At 41.7% G+C, this 22183-nt stretch overlaps 1 protein-coding gene across 4 annotated transcripts in view; it reads left to right on the forward strand.

The window, feature by feature from the left end:
* TBXAS1 (thromboxane A synthase 1) overlaps positions 1 to 22183 on the forward strand; it is a 387815-nt gene that overhangs the window by 70369 nt on the left and 295263 nt on the right. For all 4 annotated transcript variants that reach the window (XM_061638833.1, XM_061638829.1, XM_061638831.1 and 1 more), the window contains one exon: positions 9337 to 9430. Coding sequence is in view for 3 of the 4 variants with exons in the window: in XM_061638829.1 (XP_061494813.1) it covers positions 9337 to 9430 (94 nt within the window). In the remaining variant the exon portion in view is untranslated. The remainder of the gene's footprint in view (positions 1 to 9336; positions 9431 to 22183) is intronic.

Below are 22183 nucleotides of genomic sequence, written 5' to 3' on the forward strand. Positions count from 1 at the left end.
CTATACCCAAGTACCCTTTTGTCCTGGTTTATCATCACCAGCTGCAGCTTGCTAAGAAAACAATGGGAAGAACAGCAACTTCAGATGACGAATGTATGTTTCATAAGTGCTACTGAGTCATCTCTCCTGTTTGTTGTTCTCTTTCATAAACCAGGTGTGTGTAAGTGAGGGATGGCCTCAGCCTTGCACTTGCCAATATGCTAGCAGCCATAACTGAAAACAAAAACCTCTTTTTATCTGCCCACTAGGAGGAAAGCGCTTCAACTAATGTTATTCTGGATGTTTCCACCCTCAGTGGGAATTCCTGTTTTCCATTATGAAAAAAGTTGAGGATAGTGGGAGAACGGTAAGACCTTGCTAAAACGGAAGGATTCATCTTTACCCAAGAAATAAGATTCTGATGAATTAAAAAAACAAATGACAAAACACTTCTTCTGTATTTAAACTAGGACTGAGCCGTAGGGATCAAATGTAGTGCCCTTCTGTATGGTGAGATTTAATGCCCCATTATCATTCCCCCTCCTCTTTGCCTTTTCCTTGGCCCCTGTTTTTTCTCCTGATGGTGTCTGTGCTTCTTTCTCCTGCTTGATACCATTTTTTAAAAAAAGTCCCTCTCCCCATATAAATTTCAAAGTGCTGGTTAGGTGTATAAAGCCCTATACAGCTTGGGATCAGGATACCCCTTATATATCTAGTCGAGCACTGCACTCTGCAGGTGAGGGCCTCCCATCAGGAGGTCTGTTTCACACAACATGGGAAGCAGACCTTTAGTGTCGTGGCACCAACCCTTTGGAATTCACTCCTCTAAAATATTAGATGGGCACCTGCTGAAGACCTTCCTCTTACAGCAAGCCTTTTAAGCAGAAATCTTATCCCAGTCTGCGTCTCTGTTGGAATTGTTTTTAAAAGGTTTTTAAAGATGATTTTAAATATTTGTTTAAGATGTTTTGATTTAAAGACGTTTTGTAGATGTTTTGAGTGTTTTGTTGTTTGTTTGTTACCCTGGGCTCCTTTTGGAGGAAGGAATATAAATTTAGATAATAATAATGCACAATGCCAGAGCAAGGGCAGGAAACATTTTCTTCACTTTGATACGGCTTCAGAAGTTGTCTCAAATCCTTTATTTAAATTAAATAGACTCTGCAGTAAATTGGTATCAGTGCCAAAGAACAAAATGGTTTACAACTTGTCAAACCAACTTTGCAAATCATGTTTAAATAAACACAATTTTATTTACAGCCTCCAATGTACAAATAAAAACACAACCCAATTTCCTGTTGACCTTTTCATAAGTGCATCTAGTCCTTTGTTATCCAAGAATGGTTTTCCTTCAGCTGGCATGCAAACACAGTTATTATTATGAAACAGAGTAAGTCAAAAGTGGAATCCCCACCAATAATGTTGTGAAACAAGAGTTAATTGGATATCTCTGCACTTTCTCAATACAGTGGAAGAAATACTGGACAAGATTTTAATCCATTTGTTTGATCCTATACGCATATACACATAATTAAATCCTTCTGTGTGCTGTGCATCGATATGTGTGTTTAGTATTGTAACTTTTCAGCAAACTTTTCATACAGTTATACTTCTGCCAAAAAGAATGAGATTCCAGCCTGTTGTCATATCATTTATCTAAGATGTAAGATGGTAATTCCAGTGAAGCAGATTACACATTTCTATTAACACCCCCATGTCTTCCCCTCTAGCCCTTGAGATGCCCCTTTCAAAAACAAAGTTATTCTTACGGATCTTATTCTCCCAGTCTGCCTAAAATTGCTTGAGAAACTATCCCTCGTGTTTTAAATCTTTACCTTTGGCATACTTTGCTTATCAGCAAATTTATTTTGAAGGTTATCATGTGTTTTTTTAAACAAGAGGATGGTTTTGTTTCTTTTCCTCCTCAACCCTGCTTGCCCCCCTGATGCTGTGCCTCATCATGTCTGTGTTGAGAGTGGCTGTCTGAAAAGGGGCAGCTACATCTGAGGTAATGGATGTTGGTAAACAAAAAGAAACAAGATAAAGGGTTCCCTGACCAATACTAGTAACAATATTGTTATTGCATATTGTAATTTTTGTACATTGTTCATTGCATACTGCACTTTTACTGGCCATTTGACTATTAGTTTGTCTTTATAAAGTTTTATTTCAAAGTGCTCTAGATGTCAGAGATTGCATTTTAATTACAGGCTACCTTGACTTTGTGTTTGCATTTAGTGGACAGCAGGACCTGCACTAGGCATCAAAGGGTGGGGTCAGGAGGCTCAGCTCCACTTCACCCTCCATGCATTAGCCCTATGTTTGGAGTGCACATCAGAACAGGATTATAGAGCTTTGTTGTTCATGCACATGCACACACACTTGTATACATGTGTACTAGAGCCAAGAAAACATCTGCACATTGCTCAGATATTTAACTTCTATTGACTAGGGATGGCAAGAATGGCAATGCCAGTGCACATTTCACATGCTACCAACAATTTTAAAAAGCACCTTCAAAGTCCCCTCCCCCATAAAATAGGGGCAGGTACCAAGAAATTGGAACAGTTGAATCACATACAGGTCTTGGAATCCTATTATGTTCTCTGATCTTCAAGAACTAGTTTCTTCCTTGAAATGCACCCATATCTTGCAGAAGCTGTCACCTTCCTCGGCCTTAGTCTCGGTGCTGCCCTTGTAGAACTTGTAGAGGATGGGGACATAGCTGGAATTAGTTTGCCTGCCTGTTAAGCCTCTGCTCTCCTAGAAGGGACAGGAAGGAGGGAGGCATGAGTTTCAGGCGTCTCCGCTGCCAGGAGACACAGGAGACTTGGGAGTTGTTGAGTCTGAGAGAGACCTTGGGGAGGGAAGCGAGCCTGAATTCCAGCCAGTTCCCACGGATGGTGCGATCTCCGAGGAGGAGATCGCGCCGCCCCCAGTTGCTGCTGAGGACCTGTTGGGGGAAGCTCCAGCAAAAGTGCCAACTCCTCCCTTACCAAGCAGTTCCCAGGATGCCACCAGCGTGACACAGCCCCCTGACCTCAAATCCATTACTCAGGAGCAGGTGTCTTCCGATGAGCCATTACAGACATGCCCCCCGTCACCTTGCTCCTGCCACCGCGAGAAATGGACAAGGCAGAGACAGGACTTGCGAAGGAGTCAGAGATTACGATCGAAAACGTTCCCTACTTAAGCTTGCCGCTTACAGTGGGGAGCTGCTGTGTCAACTTCCTTCATACGCCACAGAGCATGTCTAGAGTGTAGTTAGGGATTTTAGTGAGTTAGTGCAGGTTTTTCTATGAAGTGCAATGCCTTTGATGTATCCATTACTTTAATAAAATGAGATTAAATTGCACCCGCATCTCAGCCTCGTAGTTCCGGCTCTGGATGGGACACTGCCATAGACTCCACCTCCTGTTGGCCTCCCTGCCTTCTGCCCTGCCAGTCCCAATCAGAGCTTGGAAAAGTTACTTTTTTAAACTATAACTCCCATCAGCCGCAGCCAACATGGCCACTGGATTGGGCTGATGGGAGCTGTAGTTCAAAAAAGTAACTTTTCCAAGCTCTGGTCCCAATGGACACCAGCCACCATTGTGTTGTACTAAAGATAGGTGGCAGATAAAGGTTTTTAATAAACCAAGGGAGAATAGGCCAGAGGAAGTTGTCACTTTAAAGTGGAAGCTGTCTTTTGTTTTTACTTACTCTTGGACTGGCAAGATGGTTCTTTGCTCTGTTCCTTGAAATCCTACTAGAAACTAGCCATGTTACACATCTCTGGCCACATATTCTACTTAAAGAGTCTGATCCTGCGTAGATCTGAGCATTCCAGGGTAGTTTGGTTGTCTGTATCATTCTGTCAAGTGGAAAAGTGGATTTTTATCACACAGTGCAGATCAGATGTGTGATTAAAATGCTCACATGTATCCTTGGACATACAGAAAAATGAACTATTGTCCGCATAGTCACTGCAAATCCCTAACTTGTAGTGTCCTCTGGAAGTCTTCCTTTACAAATGGTTTATCTTCAGAATGCTTCCAGTGCTTTGCTGTGTCTTACTCTCTTGCAAGGATCTGTGTAGAAGAGCTTTCAGAGAAAGTTATAGACGGTGATGCCCTGATTTGATTATGGTTTGATTTTCATTTATTTTATTACCGTACTTGCTTTTAAAATCCTTTGTTTTATTGGTTTTTATCCTTGATTCTGGCTTTCATATACTGGGCCTTATATTTTTTCACTATTTGTAAACATATAATATATTTTTGAGTTTGTTTGAAATTTTGCAAAGGCCTTTGGCTATAAGCAATGAGAGAGGCCTTGAGTGCTGGAATGGCTTGAGTGCTTGGTGGCAGATAAAGGTTTTTAATAAATTAAATAAAGATATGTATGTTTCTGTATATAAAAGCAGAGTTGTGTGTGTGTGCGTATCAACTTGAGATGTGGGAGAGAGTAGATGTATGTGCCTGAGCATATGTGTGTGTGTGAGACAATGCACAAGTAATATCTTAGTAATGGCTCCCTCAGCAGTTTAATATTTGCAATTGGGACGATACTGAGACCATAGCCAATTCCTTAGCCAGGTGTGTTAAAGTGGGATACCTCTGCCATGTGGTATCTCTGCTGTGTCTAGGGATGGAAGAGTACAGACCCGCTCCGATCTTTATGATGCAAATAATAGTAATCATACTATAGGGGCAGGTGCTTCTTTCCATTTACGTGTGCATCTTTATGTATTCAGATCGGAATTTATTCATCCTATTGACATGTAGGATAATGGCTGGAGATCTGTCTAGGAGCACTTGTTCTACATTTGCAAAGGGGATTGCAATTCTAGCTTATGAACTTGCATAATAATTAGCACGTCTAATTAAGCTGAAACATCATGTCCTTTTAATTATGCAATTAAGATGTCAAATTACATAATTAAGGCATGTAATTACATGATGAAAAAATGTTATGAAATTTTATACTGCTTGGTGAAATTGCATTTTAAACTTTTCTAAAAAAAAAATCACACCACCTCTTTAAATACATAATAACTTTCATCTGTTCTTTACTAAAGCAAAGGCATGTGCCCCAAAATGGGTCACATATCCCAAAATTAACAAGGGGGAAAACTGTGGGTTGTATTCAGCTAAGTCCTACTCAGAGTAGATCCATTGAAATTAATAAACCTAAGTTAGTTCTATTAACCAGTGGGTCTACTCTGAGTGGGACTAACATGGAATATCACCCTGAGTTTAAATATTTTAGCTACTGGACTGGATGATACAAGTTACCTGGCTGGTTGTGCCATAGATTCCTAGTAGGTTACTTAAACTTGATATTTTCATAGCCTACGTATGCAGCAGTGGCCTTATCTAGTTGCTGCCATTTCATCTCTGTTTTCCTTTCTTCTTTATGTCCAGATTAACAATTAGCATACATGACATGAACATGACACCATTGCTATGGCTGTTGGCCATGGGCCAAGACAATATATGGCACAATGGCATCATGCCACCAGTGGATGCTGGTCCACTAGTGCGAATGGGGCACTGCCTCACATCTTCAGTCTACCCTCACCCAGCCCCAACTTGCTTGCTTTTTTTTCCTTACAAGAAGTCCAAAGGGTGACTCTTGCTTGTCAGCTTCCTCCTCCTCCTCAGTCTCAGTGTTGCTACTTGTAGAACTCAGCTGGGAGGATGGAGACAAAGCTAGAATTAGTTGGCTCTGCCTGTCATTGTTTCTGGCTCCACCCATGGTTGGTCTCCCTGCCTTCCGTCTTACCAGTTCCAGTGGACATCAGCCACCACTACATGCCACAGATTGTGTTTGCCTAAACATTATGAAGAAGATGGAACTGAGGGACGCATTACAGTAGCAGATGTGTTACCTCTCATAACATCTACTTAGGTTCTGGTTATACTGGTTGTGAGTGGGTATCATCAAGCTTGTCTCTAATATCGAAGATTGTAAAGTATCACAGACACCAACAGTAGTTATGCTTCGACATCTGTTAAAATACTTATTTCTTGAACCAAGCATTTGCTGATCTTAATACATAGTTTTTAGTGATATCTTGTAGCTCAGGGTTACGTGCCCTGCCACCTGTGCAGCCGTGGGCAAGCTGCATAGTCCCAAGGAGCCCAGTTGCCCCCCAGCTGGCAGTTGCGGACAAGGAAGGGGCTGGCTTGTGCAGCTGTGGCAAGCTGAGCAGGCCCTAGCCAGCTGGGGAGGACTAGCCTCAGAGGGAAGCAATGGTAAACCCCCTCTGGATACCGTTTACCATGTAATCCCTATTCATAGGGTCGCCATAAATTGGGATCGACTTGAAGTCAGTCCATTTCCATTTTGTAGCTTTTAATGCCATGTTTACTTTTCCTATTGTGAATTGTTCCATATATTATTTTAATATATATATTTTATATTGTAAACCCTCTGGAACATGATAATAAAGGGTAGTTTTAAAATAAAGTAAATAATAAATTAGTGCTAATTTGGCTGGCAGAAGACTGCATCACTACTTGAGAACTGAAGCGCCAAACCTTTCTACTGGAAAACATGTTAACATTCCTGAAGTTACTTAAATATTTAGAGAATGAGATCTATTTCAACAAACATATGCAGAAGTTTAGAAGACTGAGATCTCTTTCAGTAAAAAGAGGCAGAAGTTTAGAAGTCTAGCTTCAAATGTGAGTTCTTCATTGTGGGAGTAAGATGTAGTTAGGGACGTTAACAGCTTGCAAATTCTTTGGTGGGGTTTGTCACCAAATCACGCCAATAATGGCCAGCTTGTTTTAGTTTGCTCAATGCTGACTGCTACACTCTTGTTTCACTTAATATATACAGCAAGTGTACCTGCTTTCCTCTGTCAAAGACTGCATGAAAATCTATTTTTGGATTTGATATTATTTAGCACATAGTACATTTCTGGCATAATAGAAACAAATAAAAAATATTTACATTTTTAACATCTCCCATCACAAAGGCTGCTGTGATTGGCAAGACATTAATTAAAACACATAAAAATAGATTAGGTTTAGAAGAAGGAAAACTTAACAAATGTTGACCTCATTGTCTCTTGATTGCCTTCAAAGAAGTAGTGACCTCTATAGGAGGGGTTCCCAGACTGTTCCACAAGCTTCATCCAGGTGATCTATGGTCAAGTTTGTAAAAAATACAATTAAAATCATACAGCATCTAGCACAGTACAGTACAATTGCTACAACAGACAGAAAAAAATATTAAGTGGTCTGCCAAGACTCTCAGTCATTTTCAAGTGGTCTGTGGGGAAAAAGGTCTGGGAACCGCTGCTCTGTAGTTTATATCATCTTATTTGTATGCCACCTTTCCACAAACAAAATGTGCTCAAAGTGGCTTACAACAAAGTGAACAGCAATACATCTCAAAATCAACAACGGCAAGAAAAATTTCATAGTACAGTAGGGCCCCGCTTATACGGCGGGTTAGGGACCAGGCTCCCGACGTAAAGCAGAAATTGCCATAAAGCGGAACCCATTGACTTTAATGGGTTGCGTCGCGCGAAAATGACGTGAAAATGCTGCAAAATGCCGCAAAACGGCAAAATCGGCTTTAAAATGGGGAATTTCCCCTGATTGAAAGCCGCCGCATCAGCGGAACGCTGTAAAGCGGAACGCCGTAAAGCGGGGCCCTACTGTAACAAAAATAATATAACAGCAAACAAAAAACAACTTTTCAATACAATAACAAGATTACATCTCCTGGCCGGCAACATTATATGTGATGCATATCCTTAAATCACATTTCAAAGCCTTACGAAATAACTAACCTAAAAACGTCCAAACATCATTGTTGTCTGGTGGCTCTTGGTTGTCCTGAGGCAAAAAGTATGGTTTTAGCTTAAGTATATACTAGGCATATAACCTATTGCAGACATAGTTGTGGCTAATGTAAAGGTGTGATTTCTGCTGACTGGAAACCAAGAGAGAAGGAAGGGTCTATTCTTGTAAAATATAACAATATTTTCTATCTTGTTTGTTTATTTGGATGCATGACCCCTTGCCACCGGGATACCTACTTAACTAGTGCCTAGTCTGTAGTTTCCTAGTGAGATCCTAGAAGGAACTAGTGTGTACACAATTCATTTGAAATTCTACTAGTTAAAAGCATAGCAGGGAAAGCCTCAAACAGGATTTGGAAGAGATGTTACAAAGCTTAAATCCTGCCTTATTTGGTTGTTACTAGAGTTTGGTTTTTCAGTTTGCCAAGCTATGCCTTGTTTTAATTTGCTGATTAGTGGCTGGGCAATCTATTAATCAGCTCTTGCACTGACTAATAGTTCTTTCCATAGGTATTCCTAGTGCTTGGAGGACAAGAGGGAATAACAAGGATAACAATAAACAACTTTTCTCTTTTGTATTGCTTTTCTTCCCATAGCTGTTATCGTTTAAACTTTAGATCCATGTCCTTCATACCAATTTGATGTTCTGTTCTTTCTGATGTATTTTTATGTAACTGTTGTAGAGTCAGGTTGAAGACTCTTCATGGCTGTGGTTATAAAACACAAAGACTTGTCTCATATGTATGTTTGGCAATGAATGCAAAAGCACCCAAAAGCTGTGAGCCCCGTCAGTGATGGGAATCCTAAGTCGATTCTTGACACTTACATTACAAGGCCAGTTATTATTTTAGTCTTATGCTAATTTAATTTTCAGTTTGCATGCCTCATCTGTTCATCTGTCTTTGTTGATATGGTACTAAGATCAGAGCACCTAGGCCAGAGGATAAGAAGTGATGGGACTGAGGTGATGAAATGAAATGATGGCTCTGGATTCAGTGCCCACAGGGGACAGCACAGGAGAGCAATGAACTGTTACTCGTCACCACCCTCAGAGATCTCTCTGCCAGGAATAGCCTGACGCATTGTGGAACAGTTTTCTTAATAATTACCAGATCCTCCAGTTGAGTCACAGACAGCTTGTTGACATAATCAAAGGTAATGGAATGATAAAATAGGATCAATAATCCTGTCCCCCACTCAATTGATCACTATATGGACATCATTAATCAAGGCCACAAATACAGTCTGAGTGGTCTAAGATTGCTAGAGATATCTAAAAGTTAGAGTTCGGAGACTCTGATTTTATCCAGGTGTACCTGGAATGTGAGTACTTGTATCACCAGCCTTCTAGTCAGAGATAAGGTGATACCCTCATGCCTGGGAATCAACATCCAGGAAAGTCCTTGATATGTGCCTATCCAGTCTTATACTGTAAACATCCAAGGTAAGAAGATTTCACACTCTAGCTACCTCCCCCTTTTAGTCATGGGCCTTTTTATCCATTTAATCTAGAAGTTTAGCTTGGTACAAACCTTATTTCTTTACCTATTTTGCAGGTATTCTACCTCTGGGTTCTCCAGGCTAGAAAAAGTGGGCATCCACCATCCTCCACCTTTGCCTTTCATTGGAAACCTGTTATACTTTCGTGAGGTAAGACGTCCTTTGGGTAGTATTTGTTGATGGATTCATGTCTCTACCAAAGTCCTGCCTTTTGAGAATTTCACAGTAGAATGTAACATGAGTTCACGAGGGAGAGGTTGAGAATTTTCAGGTTCACAGTGATCTTATTAGTTAAAGCAAAATCTGGTGAAAATAATGAAAATTCTCAAAATCAGTTTCCATTGGGGATTCTAACCATTCTGCTATAGTTGTGCAAGAACAGGTGTAAGTTTACAAGCTGTATGTCTCAAGTGTTCAGAAACAAAGGAGGTTCTTTCTGGATAGAGCTTTCAATGGTAAGAAGCCAGATTTCTACAAATCACATAGTTCCTCATCATTCCTTGTGGCTCCTTGTCTCAGTACTGTGGCACTAACAGGCTGATTATATTTAATTTCAATTTTTAAATCCTGCTTCATTGATCCAAGCCAAGAGAATCCTATTTCTGCATCCCAAATGCCACAAATATACATCTAAAATAAATATATACTATTAAGGCTAGTTGCTCCAATTTACAACATTTATTCTGATTGCAAAAATCAGAATAATCAGTAGCAGAGGGGTTTAAACTCTTGGGCTTCAACTTAAGCCTGGAATTTTGATTTCATATCTATGGGATACAACATACTTTATTTTGTTCTAATTTTCAAAGTCTTTGAAGTTGGTTAGACCAGTATCTACAGTGACACTAGCTGTATTGAAGTCTAATACTGAAGGATAAGTTGGTGTGGGGAAAAGCAGGGTCATGCATACAGTTTCTCCTATCAACCGCCACACAATCAGCATATATGTGTACCGTTGTACTTTGAAGGCCACAGACCTCTTTCCGTGTGATTGGGGTTCCTGGAAAGGCGGGGTTCTTGATCAACTAGAAAGAACCCTACATGCATACAGTTTTATGTGCATAGGGTTCTGTACCAGGAGTGAGGAGCATTCAGCCCTTCTGGCCTCTCTATATGCCCTTTAGGATTCTCCCCAAGCTGTGTCTTCTACCACGGCCACATCACTTGCTGGGCCTGCCCACTCCTCACTTTCTTCACGTGCTATTGTCAGACTGAAATGTGTCCTTGGAATGCAGCCGACTGTACAAAGTTAAGAGTTGCATCTGTTGCTCCACCCACTTTTGCCTCTGGTTTACCGGGATGGGGATTGGGCGGGTCAGAGTGGCAGTGATGCCAGGGCTCCACTGACACACTATCAGAAGCAATCCCATGCTCCTGCCAGCATGTAGCCCCAGCCTTGTTTAGATAAACTGCAGCAATGCCAGTGTCAGGGAGGGTGACTCTGCTCTATCACACCAGCTGCTACTGCTGTACTGCACTTTGCAGGGTGCCCAGTAAGCAAAGTTAAAAAAAAAATGCTTTAAGGGGGGGGAGAAGGTACAGGAGACCTATGGCCTAGTACTGAGCTCGATGGACTAATGGTCTGTTTTGCATCGCATTGCATTGCACTGAGCAAGGGCTTGGACTCGATGGCCTTATAGGCCCCTTCCAACTCTACTATTCTATGACTCATATAAGCTTCCTCTGTTCTCTGTAGTCAGGCAGATAAGATGTTGAATTTAGACTGGCTTGGGTTCAATCTTCCCTCGGTCATGAGGGTCACTGGGGTACCCATCAGCCTATCACTGTATTTGAGTTTAACCTACCTCAAAGGATTGTTGTGCACTTAAACATAGGAAGGACATGTATGCCACCATGAGCAGCTTGGATGGAGGGTGAGATAAAAAACTTGATAATAATTGTGTGAATTTGCCCTTTGTTCATTTTCATTTAATGAGTAAAATTATAAAACTGTCACGTGCCTGACAGTTGGTTTATGACTCTGTCTGCATCTACACATCACCCTGTGTTTCCCTTCATTCTCTATAGTGAGCCTTTTCTCTTCCCACCCCTCCATTTTATGTTATTTTATTAGCTAGGCTGCTGACAGGCTGCATGCCGGTTCCCTGCCTTGAATTTTAATGGAGACATCACTCTTTCTTTAGCCTCTCTCAGAGTGGACAGGATATTCTTTGTCTGTGCTGTTTATTCTCATTTGGCCTACTTGTAGCTCCTGGGCTCTCTGAGTGGCCCACTTCTGCTGAATGGAAAATGGGGGCTGTGTTGAGGGAGGAGTTGGTGGTGGTGGAAGAGGGGGAGCTTTGTCTCAATTTAGATTTTGGTCTGGCTGGGTTGAACTGTTTTATAGCTGTTGGGAGGATTTAGGGGGTGAGGGAGATAGAGAAAAGGTTGCCCATTCCTCTCTCCACATCTGCCAAAAAACACGCTTTGATAAGCAAGTAAAAACAAACAAAATGCAAAGTGTATGGGGTCACTTGAAATCAACCCTGGTGTAATTTTGGAACTGGGATTCTAATTCTACCATGTTAAAGGGACAGAAGCTGTAGAAACTGGATATTAGACACGGTTAACGGAATAGGTCTGAGAAGAAACAAATGGTGAGCTTGAAGAAGCAGAAGTGGAGGTTGTATTGTCTGTGGCTCTTGTTTTAATTATGGCTTGCAAAGATGGTAAAATGTATGTGTGTGGTTTTGTGTTGCTTTTGGAAAGACAGACAGAATGGAAATTGAGGGGAGAGTACTTAACTTGCCACTTGTCTGATATTTACATGGAAACTGAAAAAAGAAAACTGGCTCAATTAAAAAAGAGAGAAGAAAAAGCTTTCATTGGCTCCCCCATTTGAACAAGGGCATATACAAAAGGCTCATACTGAAACCTTTGTACTAGACAAGCCATTCTCGCCTCATTGTCTTGTGTGTGTGTGTGTGTTTGTGTTATTTATTTATATATAAATTAAAAACATTACTGTTTCTAATTTATATATAGGGCAGGAAAATGTACCTCAGTTCTAAAAATCTTCTAGGCTGGCTTTGGTTGGAATATGAATGTTGAAACGGTTTCAACTGTTATATGCTGTCTCTGCATTTAGCAATATGATAAATGTGAAGCTCCACCATTTTTGATGTTGTTGATGTTCACAAAGCTTCATAGTGGAGATCCATTGGTGAATACAAATTCAACGGGGGAATACAACTCTGTAAAAAGGTTTTATTTGTCTTAAGAATTAGGATGTGTCGCATTTTAAAATAGCAAATTCTTTAAGGGGGGAAGAAAATCTGAGGAGGAAAATCAGGCAAACTTAAAAGACACATCCTGAATAATTGCCCAGAATAACTCCTATCAGGAAGTGTGCTCCCATGAAGCAAAATGTAATGATCCATATTATGCTTATTTCCTGCTGTATTGTGAAATTGATGCTTACACAAATCCATTTGCTTGTGGGCATATAGATTTCAAAAAACACCATGTATGTATGTAGAACATTTGTTGACCACCCAGTCAACAAAGTCCTTTGAGCAGTTCACACAGAGTTTATACAATTAAAACATTAACATATTAAATCATTTACATATTAAAACAATAAAATTCTGCATTTTCACCTGAGATTCTGAAATCCTGTTGTGTTCTCCCTGTCTCTCTGGCCCCTACTGTGAGATCAGTGTCTCTCAACTAGAGCCCTCTTCATGTGTTACTTTGGCAAAGAGGGAAATTGAGCGCAAAGGGGGCTGCGCTCCTGTGCTTTTTCCTGTCCCTGTGGCTCATGGCTTCCCCCAGCCCAGCATTTGCTAGTGTGGCTGTCTGAGGTGGGAATGCCTTCATGCATTTACACATTTACCTCATTGTGCAGAGGCTTCTCCAATTCTGAAGCCCTGATTGCACAAGGCTCCCAGATTCCAGGAGGCCTCTGCACAAAGAGGTATATGCAAGAAAGTCTTCCCACCTCAAATGGCCACACTAACACACGAATAGTGAGCAGGACTGGGGGAGCTATCTGTCATAGGGGCAGGGCCAAACATGTGGCTCCACAGCCCCTCTGCTCACTTTCCCTCTTTGTGTAATACTTACCTACTATCAATTTTCATTGAAAACAACTTTAGATGGCCAAACTTCACACAACTATAGTAACCATGGGGAGGTTCATGAAGTGTGCACCATAAAACATCTTTCCAAAGGATGACCAAGATCATCTTTGAAGGAGGGAAGGAAGATGCTACCCAATGTGTAATACTGATGGTTTAATTTAGTCATCATTAACATGGCAATTTGGTTTTCCAAAGTGCTTTATAACCCTTTCCTTACGGATTTTCTTAATGCAAAGATGTATCACTGCGAACTTGTCAAGGATTATCAGTATCTCGGCACAGTCATTCTACAAAATGGAGACAATAGTCAAGAAATCAGAAGAAGGCTAGGACTGGGCAGGGCAGCTATGAGAGAGCTAGAAAAGGTCCTCAAATGCAAAGATGTATCATTGAACACTAAAGTCAGGATCATTCAGTCCATGGTATTTCAGATTTCTACGTGTGGATGTGAAACTTGGACAGTGAAAAAAGCGGATACGAGAAAAATCAACTCATTTGAAATGTGGTGTTGGAGAAGAGCTTTGCCCATACCATGGATTGCAAAAAAGACAAATAATTGGGTGTTAGAACAAATTAAACCAGAACTATCACTAGAAGCTAAAATGATGAAACTGAGGTTATAATACTTTGGACACATCATGAGAAGACATGATTCACTAGAAAAGACAATGCTGGGAAAAACAGAAGGGAGTAGAAAAAGAGGAAGACCAAACAAGAGATGGATTGATTCCAGAAAGGAAGCCACAGACCTGAACTTACGAGATCTGAACAGGGTGGTTTATAACAGATGCTATTGGAGGTCGCTGATTTACAGGGACAGCGTAAGTCATAATTGACTTGAAGGCATATAATAACAACAATTCTGGACCTTGAATGTAGGCCTCCCAAATCCTAGTATAGCTCTCTGAGAACATTAGTTCATTATCTGATCTAGCATGAACTTAAATCATTTACCTCAAAGGGTTGTTTTGCGGATGAAAGAGACTATAAAACATTTCTCACTATTAAGTGCAATATAAATAAATATAATACTAATAAGTGGTAACTGTTGATTAAACACATTATCATTTTCCACTGTAGAAATATCATCTTAACCCTATTAAGAGGTGCACATAAATTGTTTACAATAATACCATCAACTATGAATACCCCCTTCATAGCTGACAGTTCTAATTAAAATCCACATTTTAAACCTATGATTAGTACATTACTGAAGGATACAGATTTCAAGCAATTTATGCTTTCAGACCTTCTTTGCAAATGACAATGTGTATTTTTGTATTGTGTGCTTCCATTTCCAACAACACACACTTCCTGCCGGTGCAAGGTGCATGGAAGGGGTGAGGAGAGGGCATAGAGCGGGGTTGACAGTAAAGTGTGTGGAGAAGGAGGGCAATCCTAATCAGAATTTCACTGACACACCCAGGAGTCCTCTGACCTCGCTGATCCTTCCTCCCTGCCTGTTCAATTGCCCTTTCTGAGAGAACAAGTGGTGACAGAAGCAAAAAGGAGGAGGAGGAGGAGCCGCCTCTTGCCTCACTCTCTTGGTGGCTGTGTGGATTGTGTCATGTATTGGGGTAGTGTTATGACTGTGATTGTTTAAGCATATCTTAATATATTATTCTGCCGGTTATTATATAGGCCTGCCTGGAAAACATATTCAGGCATGCTCCCTGTGGGTTTTTCTCCCTGTTCTTTCTTCTTGTTCTGGATGGTTCAGAAAAGAAAATGCTAGCAGCAGAAAACTCTGACTTCTCTGTCTTTTTCAGTAAAGAGCAGGAGGAGGACTTAACAGTGATGACGATGATAAAACATTAAAGCTCTAGGCCTAACTTCATCTGTGGGGAGAGAGAAAGAGAACCTGACACACTGAGTAAAGAAAAAAAAAAAACAAGGCCACAACAGGATGGCTAGTTGTATTGGAAAGACTGACATCTTTGATTGTGCAAAAGATGATTGGACACTATACACAGAGAGGATTGAATAGTATTTTGAAGCAAATGAGATTGCTGTTGAAATTGAAGCAAATGAGATTGCTGTTTTACTGAGCTCCGTGGGAAGCAAAGCATACAGTTTACTGAGAAGTTTGACTGCTCCACAAAAACCTTCACTATTCAGCTTTGCAGAATTAGTGCAAATAATGCAGGAGCATTTGGCACCCAAACCTTTACTGATTGCAAAGCGTTTCAGATTCCATAAACAAAACCAGAAAGAGGGAGGAGTGTCCATTGCAACATATGTAGCTGAACTTAAAAGATTATCTGAGCATTGCCAATTTGGTGAGGGGCTAAATGATGCATTGAGAGACCGACTAGTCTGTGGAATTCTGAAAGAAAGCATTCAGAAAAGACTCTTAACAGAGGCAGATTTAACATGTAAGAGAACAATTGAAATTGCTATATCGATGGAAACTGCTGCCAAATATGCGATAGAGTTGCAGTCAGGAGTGAAAGCAAACGTGAACAAGCATGCGATAACGTGTAAACAGAGGACAGAAGGTTCAAATGAACTGTGCTATCGTTGTGGCAAGGGTTCACACACACCAGCTCAATGCAGATTTAGAAGTGAAATTTGCAGAAAATGTAATAAAATGGGACATATTTAGAGAGTCTGTCACTCAGGTAATAGGCAACCATTTGCTAATGACAGAGACAAAGATAAACAATTGAGGGACCACTTTAAAAAGGTGTAGAAGTGCATGCTGTAGAGGAAAAACCTAATAATGGAGGTGAAACAGGGCTAGCTAGCCTGGAAATCCATAAAATAAAGGGTAGAATAAGACAAGCAATATGGCTTACACCAGAAGTGAATGGCAAAACAATATCAATGCAACTGGACACTGGTTCGGCTGTATCAGTTATATCACAGCATGAATTTGAGCAGCATTTCAGACATGCTAAACTAAAGGCTTCAGAACTACAATATACAGTAAACCTATACTGGAGAAAAGATAATTCCCATTGGAATGACACCTGTAACTGTGAGATATAATAACCAACAAAAGATATTGGACTTATATGTTCTGAAAACAGGCAGACCAACAGTCTGGGGTCATGATTGGCTGAGGAAGCTGCAGCTGGATTGGAGTGCCATCAACAGTCTGCACACCAGACTCCCCATGTTGGAGTCGACTGAAGGTAAGCTGAAAAAGGTGTTGGATGCTGCTGCACTTGTGTTCCAAGCTGGCACTGGCACACTAAGGCACATCAAAGGTAAAATAGTGTTACAGGAGGATGCCACACACAAGTTTCACAAGGCCTGTCCAATTCCATATGCCATACACCAAAAGGTGGAAACTGAGCTGGCTCGTATGGAAGCTGAGGGAATTCTTTAAAAGTTGATTGGAGCTCATGAGCTACACCGGTGGTTCCCGTAGCGAAGAAGACTGGTGCTGTCAGAATTTGTGGTGATTTTAAAGTTACCATTAATCCAGTATTATGTGCTGAGCAGTATCCAATGCCCAGAATTGAGGACATTTTTGCTAACCTAGCTGGGGGATAATGTTTCAGCAAAATAGACCTAGCAGAGGCATATTTACAAATGGAAATGGAAGATAATTCTAAGATGTTTTTAACCATAAATACACACAAAGGGCCATATCATTATAACAGACTTGTTTTTGGAATAGCATCAGCACCAGTGCTTTGGCAGAGAGCCATGGATCAGGTGCTACAAGGCTGTCCAGGCACTCAGTGCTATTTAGATGACATCATTGTCATTGGAGAAAATTACGAGATGCATCTACAAAACCTCAAGACAGTTCTGCAGAGATTGGCAGACTATGGATTCAGAGCACAACGTGACAAATGTGAGTTTTTTAAGCCTAGCATTACATACTGTGGTCATACTATTGATGCGCAGGGCCTACACAAGCGTGCAGACAAAATCCGAGCAGTCGTAAATGCTCCAAGGCCAAAACATGTGTCCCAGCTACGATTCTTCTTAGGATTCATTAATTATTATTCCTGCCAAACTTAGCTTCTGTGCTACACCCCTTGAATACCTGGTGTATTCAACATGGCAGTGGAAGAAACAGTGTAAACAAGCTTTCAAGGAAGCAAAGAAAATGGTGACATCAGACACTGTGCTCACACACTATAACCCACACCTACCAGTGAAACTAGCTTATGATGTTTTGCCATATATGGCATTGGTACAGTTATATCACATGTCTTGGAAGATGGCAGCGAATGTCCAATAGCTTTTGCATCATGTTCACTCACAGCTGCAGAGAGCAATTACACATAGATAGACAGGGAAGCACTGAGTTTGGTTTGGGGGTGAAACGTTTCAATCAGTACCTATATGGGAGTTTACCCTCATCACTAACCACCAGCCACTACTGTCTATCTTCAGTCCACAAAAAGGGATTCCGCTGACAGCAGCTGCCCGAATACAGCGATGGGCATTGTTTCTGGGAGGACACTGATACAGAATAGAATTTATGAGGACATATAGTCATTCAAATGCAGATGGATTGTCTCGTTTACCTCTAGAGGATGAAAAATCTGAGAAATACTGATCAGATGGAGATTATTTTGACGTGTTTTTTCTCACGGAGATTGAGAGTCTTCCCATTACAGCAGAGATGATACAAAGAGAAACTAGGAGAGACCCTACACTGTCACAAGTCTACATAGCAACCCAAAATGGCTAGAATGAACAGCAGAAATCTTGGTTCATTGAATTCTATCACTGCTGTGAAGAACTTACACTTGACAGTGGTTGATTTATGTGGGGACTAGGGGTCATCATTCCATCCAAGCTAAGAGTTTTACTGTTAGAGGAGCTACATGTTGGACATATAGGAGTAGTAAAGATGAAAGCTTTAGCTCGTAGTTTTGTTTGGTAGTCAAGAATAGACCAACAAATCGAACAGCTTGCAATGAATTGTTTGGGTTGTCAGCATGTCCAAAAGATGCCAAAAACAGCCCCACTTCACCCATGGGAATGGCCTGCCTTGCCCTGGCAGAGAATTCACATAGACTTTGCAGGACCATTTCTGGGCACAACCTTTTTAGTTGTGATGGATGCATGTTCCAAGTGGCCAGAAGTGTTTCCAATGACGTCCAACTGTGGCCATGCATACCACAGAGGTATTGTGAGACCTCTTTGCAAAAACAGGTGTTCCTGAACATCTGGTGAGTGACAATGGACCGCAATTTGTAGCTGAACAATTTCAGACATTCCTGAAAAAGAATGGAATTAGACACATAACTTCAGCACCGTATCATCCAGCTACAAACGGATTGGCTGAAAGGTTTGTTCAAAGCTTAAAGAATGCTTTGTGAGGAATGTCGGGGGAAAGCATCACACTGAACCAAAAACGTGCAAATTTTCTATTGGTATGCCTCAACACTGTACATGCAACAACAAACCAAGCACCGGCAGTGTCGTTCTTGGGTTGTACTTTGCGTTCAAGGTTTGATTTTCTCAAGCCAAATGTGAGAGGAGTTCAGGACAAACAACTGAAACAAGTTTAGCAATCTTTTTATGAAGAAGCACAACACTTCTCAGTAGGACAACCTGTTCTAGCGAGAGACTACAGAGGAGAACAAAAGTGGGTATCTGGGACAATCAAAGAAAGGACTGGACCACTCTCTTATACTGTAGAGATTGCTCCCAACAACATTTGGAGATGAAACATTGACCAGTTGAGGAAATCAGGGGTACAGAACGAAGAGGTGGCACCAGACATGACTGGAGTTTCTGGGTCACCGCCATCGACACCTGCCCTCGAAGAAGACATTCCACCAGTGGTTGCTCCGCAGTCACCAGTACCACCACACATCAGTGTTTCTGCCCGTGATGACAGGCACTATCCTACTTGAATAAGAAAACCACCATAGCACCTAAATTTGTAGAGATAATATGGGTTTATATCCACTGGGGAGGAGTGTAGTGTATTGGGGTAGCGTTATGATGACTGTGATTGTTTAAGCATGTCTTAATCTATTGTTCTGCCAGTGATTATTTAGGGCTGCCTGGAAAACATACAGTAGGGCCCTGCTTTGCAGTACTCCGCTTTGCAGCGTTCCACCGATACAGCGGTTGTCAGTTGCAGAAATGCCCCACTCCTACAGCACTTGTTCCACTTTTATGACGTTTTTCAGGCATCGGGCACCATTTTAGACAATGTTAGTCAATGTGTTCCGGTTTACAGCAGATTTCGCTTTGCAGCGGCGGTCCGGAACAGAAGCTGCTGTATGAGCAGGGCCCTGCTGTATTCAGGCATGCCCCCTGTGGGTTTTTCTCCCTGTTCTTTCTTCTTCTTCTAGAATATTCAGAAAAGAAAATGCTGGCAGCAGAAAACTCTGACTCCTTTTTGGGTAAAGAGCAGCAGGAGGACTTAACTGAATTGGGCCCAGAGAGAATGGGCAAATGGATGCATAGTGACAGGACTGGTGAAGAGCAAGTGGGCCCACTTTGGGAAACTGTTCAGTTCATTTATGTGCCACCTTTCAGAACAAAAGTCATCTCAAAACAGCTTATAGCTAATATGTTCAAAATATAAAAATCCAACATTATAAAAAAGAAAATTTCCCGCCAGACACCATGAAGCCTGTAGTCCTCTAACTGCAATCCCCGTGATGCCCAGCAGGAAATGATGCTCTGTGCATCATTTGCCACTGAGGTGAGGCCCTATTGGTCTCTCCTGTGTAGATGGTGGGCTTCTGCTACCTGCTCTCCATTCCTCCTTCCTCAAGGTAAGGCTTTCTTTCTTGGGGAAGGAACCATGGAGACTTGGCAGGGAGTGGAAGAGGTGGGGTGTTGAGGCCACATTCTAGGTAGGCCAGCCCAGCAGGGTATATATCTGCTTTGAATTGAGTCAGCTCTATTTGAAGGGCATGTGGCGGCGAGGGCTTGCCCTTTCAAGGACTCCACCTCCCTTGAATTATTGCCCCATCTTAGCTGCAGACATTTGTTTACTGTAGGAGCTGTACAATCTGCATATAGCCATTAAAAGTGCAATGTGTGAAGTGGGCTCCGACTAGGAGGAAGGGCAGGATAGAAATGTAATTTAAAAAGTGGCCCTGAGAGGTAAGCAAGGAAATGTAACAGTAAACTCAATTGACTAAATGTCAAGCCTTATACAGTAGGGCCCCGCTTATACGGCAGGTTAGGTACCAAACCCCGGCCACAAAGTGAAAATCACCATAAAGCGGAACATCGATCAGTTGTAGTGCGGAGAGCTCCTTCCACAACAGCTGATCGATGTTCTGCTTTTCTCCGCCGCCTTCCTTGCATGCCTGTTTGCCAAGTTCGTTTAAGCACTTGCCAGCCTTCCAAAGCCTCCCTCGCTTGTCCCCCGACCACTCACACTTCCCCCTGCCTGTTCGTTCGCACGCTTTTCTCCGCCACCTTCCTCGCACGCCTGTTTGCCAGTACTGTAATCTTAACCTTTGAACGTTTTTGAAATTGCCAGAACACAGAGACGCTGAATCAGACTGCATCGACAATACTGTATACAAAATGGTGCCCACTTGGAAATTCCCATCAGCCCAACTGTGGGAGGAACGTTTTCAAGCTCTGATGATGCGCTCAGAGCGTCGGGCGCCATCAATTGCATCTTTGCGGTATGACGGAAAATCGCCACAAAAATGAAACAAGCACCAGAAATAAGGGACAGGGTTACAATTTAAAACCGCCGCATAAATGAAGTGCTGTAAAGCGAAGCGCCGTAAAGCGGAGCGCCGTAAAGCGGGGGCCTACTGTACAGGCAAAATGGCACCGTCCACACACAAGAGGGAGATACCAGCAGAATCAGGGAAACCTCAGGGCTTTCAGAAGTACGAAAAATATTTGGGAAATAAATCTGAAGTGGGGGGGAGGGAGGCACAAATGAGGTAGCCATTTGAGGGGGAGGGAAGAGGATGGTTGAAAGGAATGTAGTAACCTGGAAAAGGGCATGGCTGTCTTGTAGGACTTCTGTATCCTGAATGTGCCAATCCAGATAAATTTGCCAATCCAGACAAACCAGCCCACTTAAAGGGGAAGGTGTCCTATGAATGGATGTAGCAGAATATGTTAATAAGATGTTTCCATCACTGACATCCTTGAGTGTCACTTGATTCTTCAGAGCAGGACAATTCTGGGAAGTTATGCTAGCGTCCCAGCTTGACCTGCCTCCTGTTCCCTCTTTCAGTTACCAGTGCCGAGAGCAGGAAACCATGGCCTCATCCGCAGGGCTCCCAGTTTGCTCCTTGAAGCACCTGCACCAAATTGCACCAATTGACTGTACTTGTGAAACTTACTAAGTAGGCCCAAAATGCATTTTAAAAAATAAAATAAAATTAGGTTACTTTTAAAAATAGCTGCTGTAGAGCTAAAATGGCTGTCAACCTTGGATGGCTGTAGAGAACAGTCTGTATCCAGGAGCCAGCAAATTAAGCTGAGTTAACTTGGTTAGTGATGTCTAAATACATTAACCATATGCTCTTTGGCATATGGGTAAATACGTATCGATTTATTTTCATTAGGATTTTATTGCAAGAGATGCTACTAAGCTAGGTGCTCCTAGTGTAATTGAAGTTGCTGTCACTAGCTTTGAGGAACAAGAGATTAAGCACAATTTCCCACAATAATAAGGCTGCTATGTAAGGTCCTATTGAAACTGCCTCTGTGTGATGTTTGCTCACATGGTAAGGCATTTCATTGTGCTGGCTAACCATATGTGACATAGGAACTTGCCTTCTAGCAGGTCATTCTTTCCTTCTAGTCCAGTATTGTCTGCTCTGACTGGCAGTGGTGCTCTGGTCTCTCTGTGTAAATCTTTCCTATGAGCTGCTACCTGATCCTTTTAGTTGGAGATGCTGAGGGA

Source organism: Rhineura floridana, chromosome 8 (genome assembly GCF_030035675.1).
Source record: "Rhineura floridana isolate rRhiFlo1 chromosome 8, rRhiFlo1.hap2, whole genome shotgun sequence".
Classification (NCBI taxonomy): domain Eukaryota; kingdom Metazoa; phylum Chordata; class Lepidosauria; order Squamata; family Rhineuridae; genus Rhineura; species Rhineura floridana.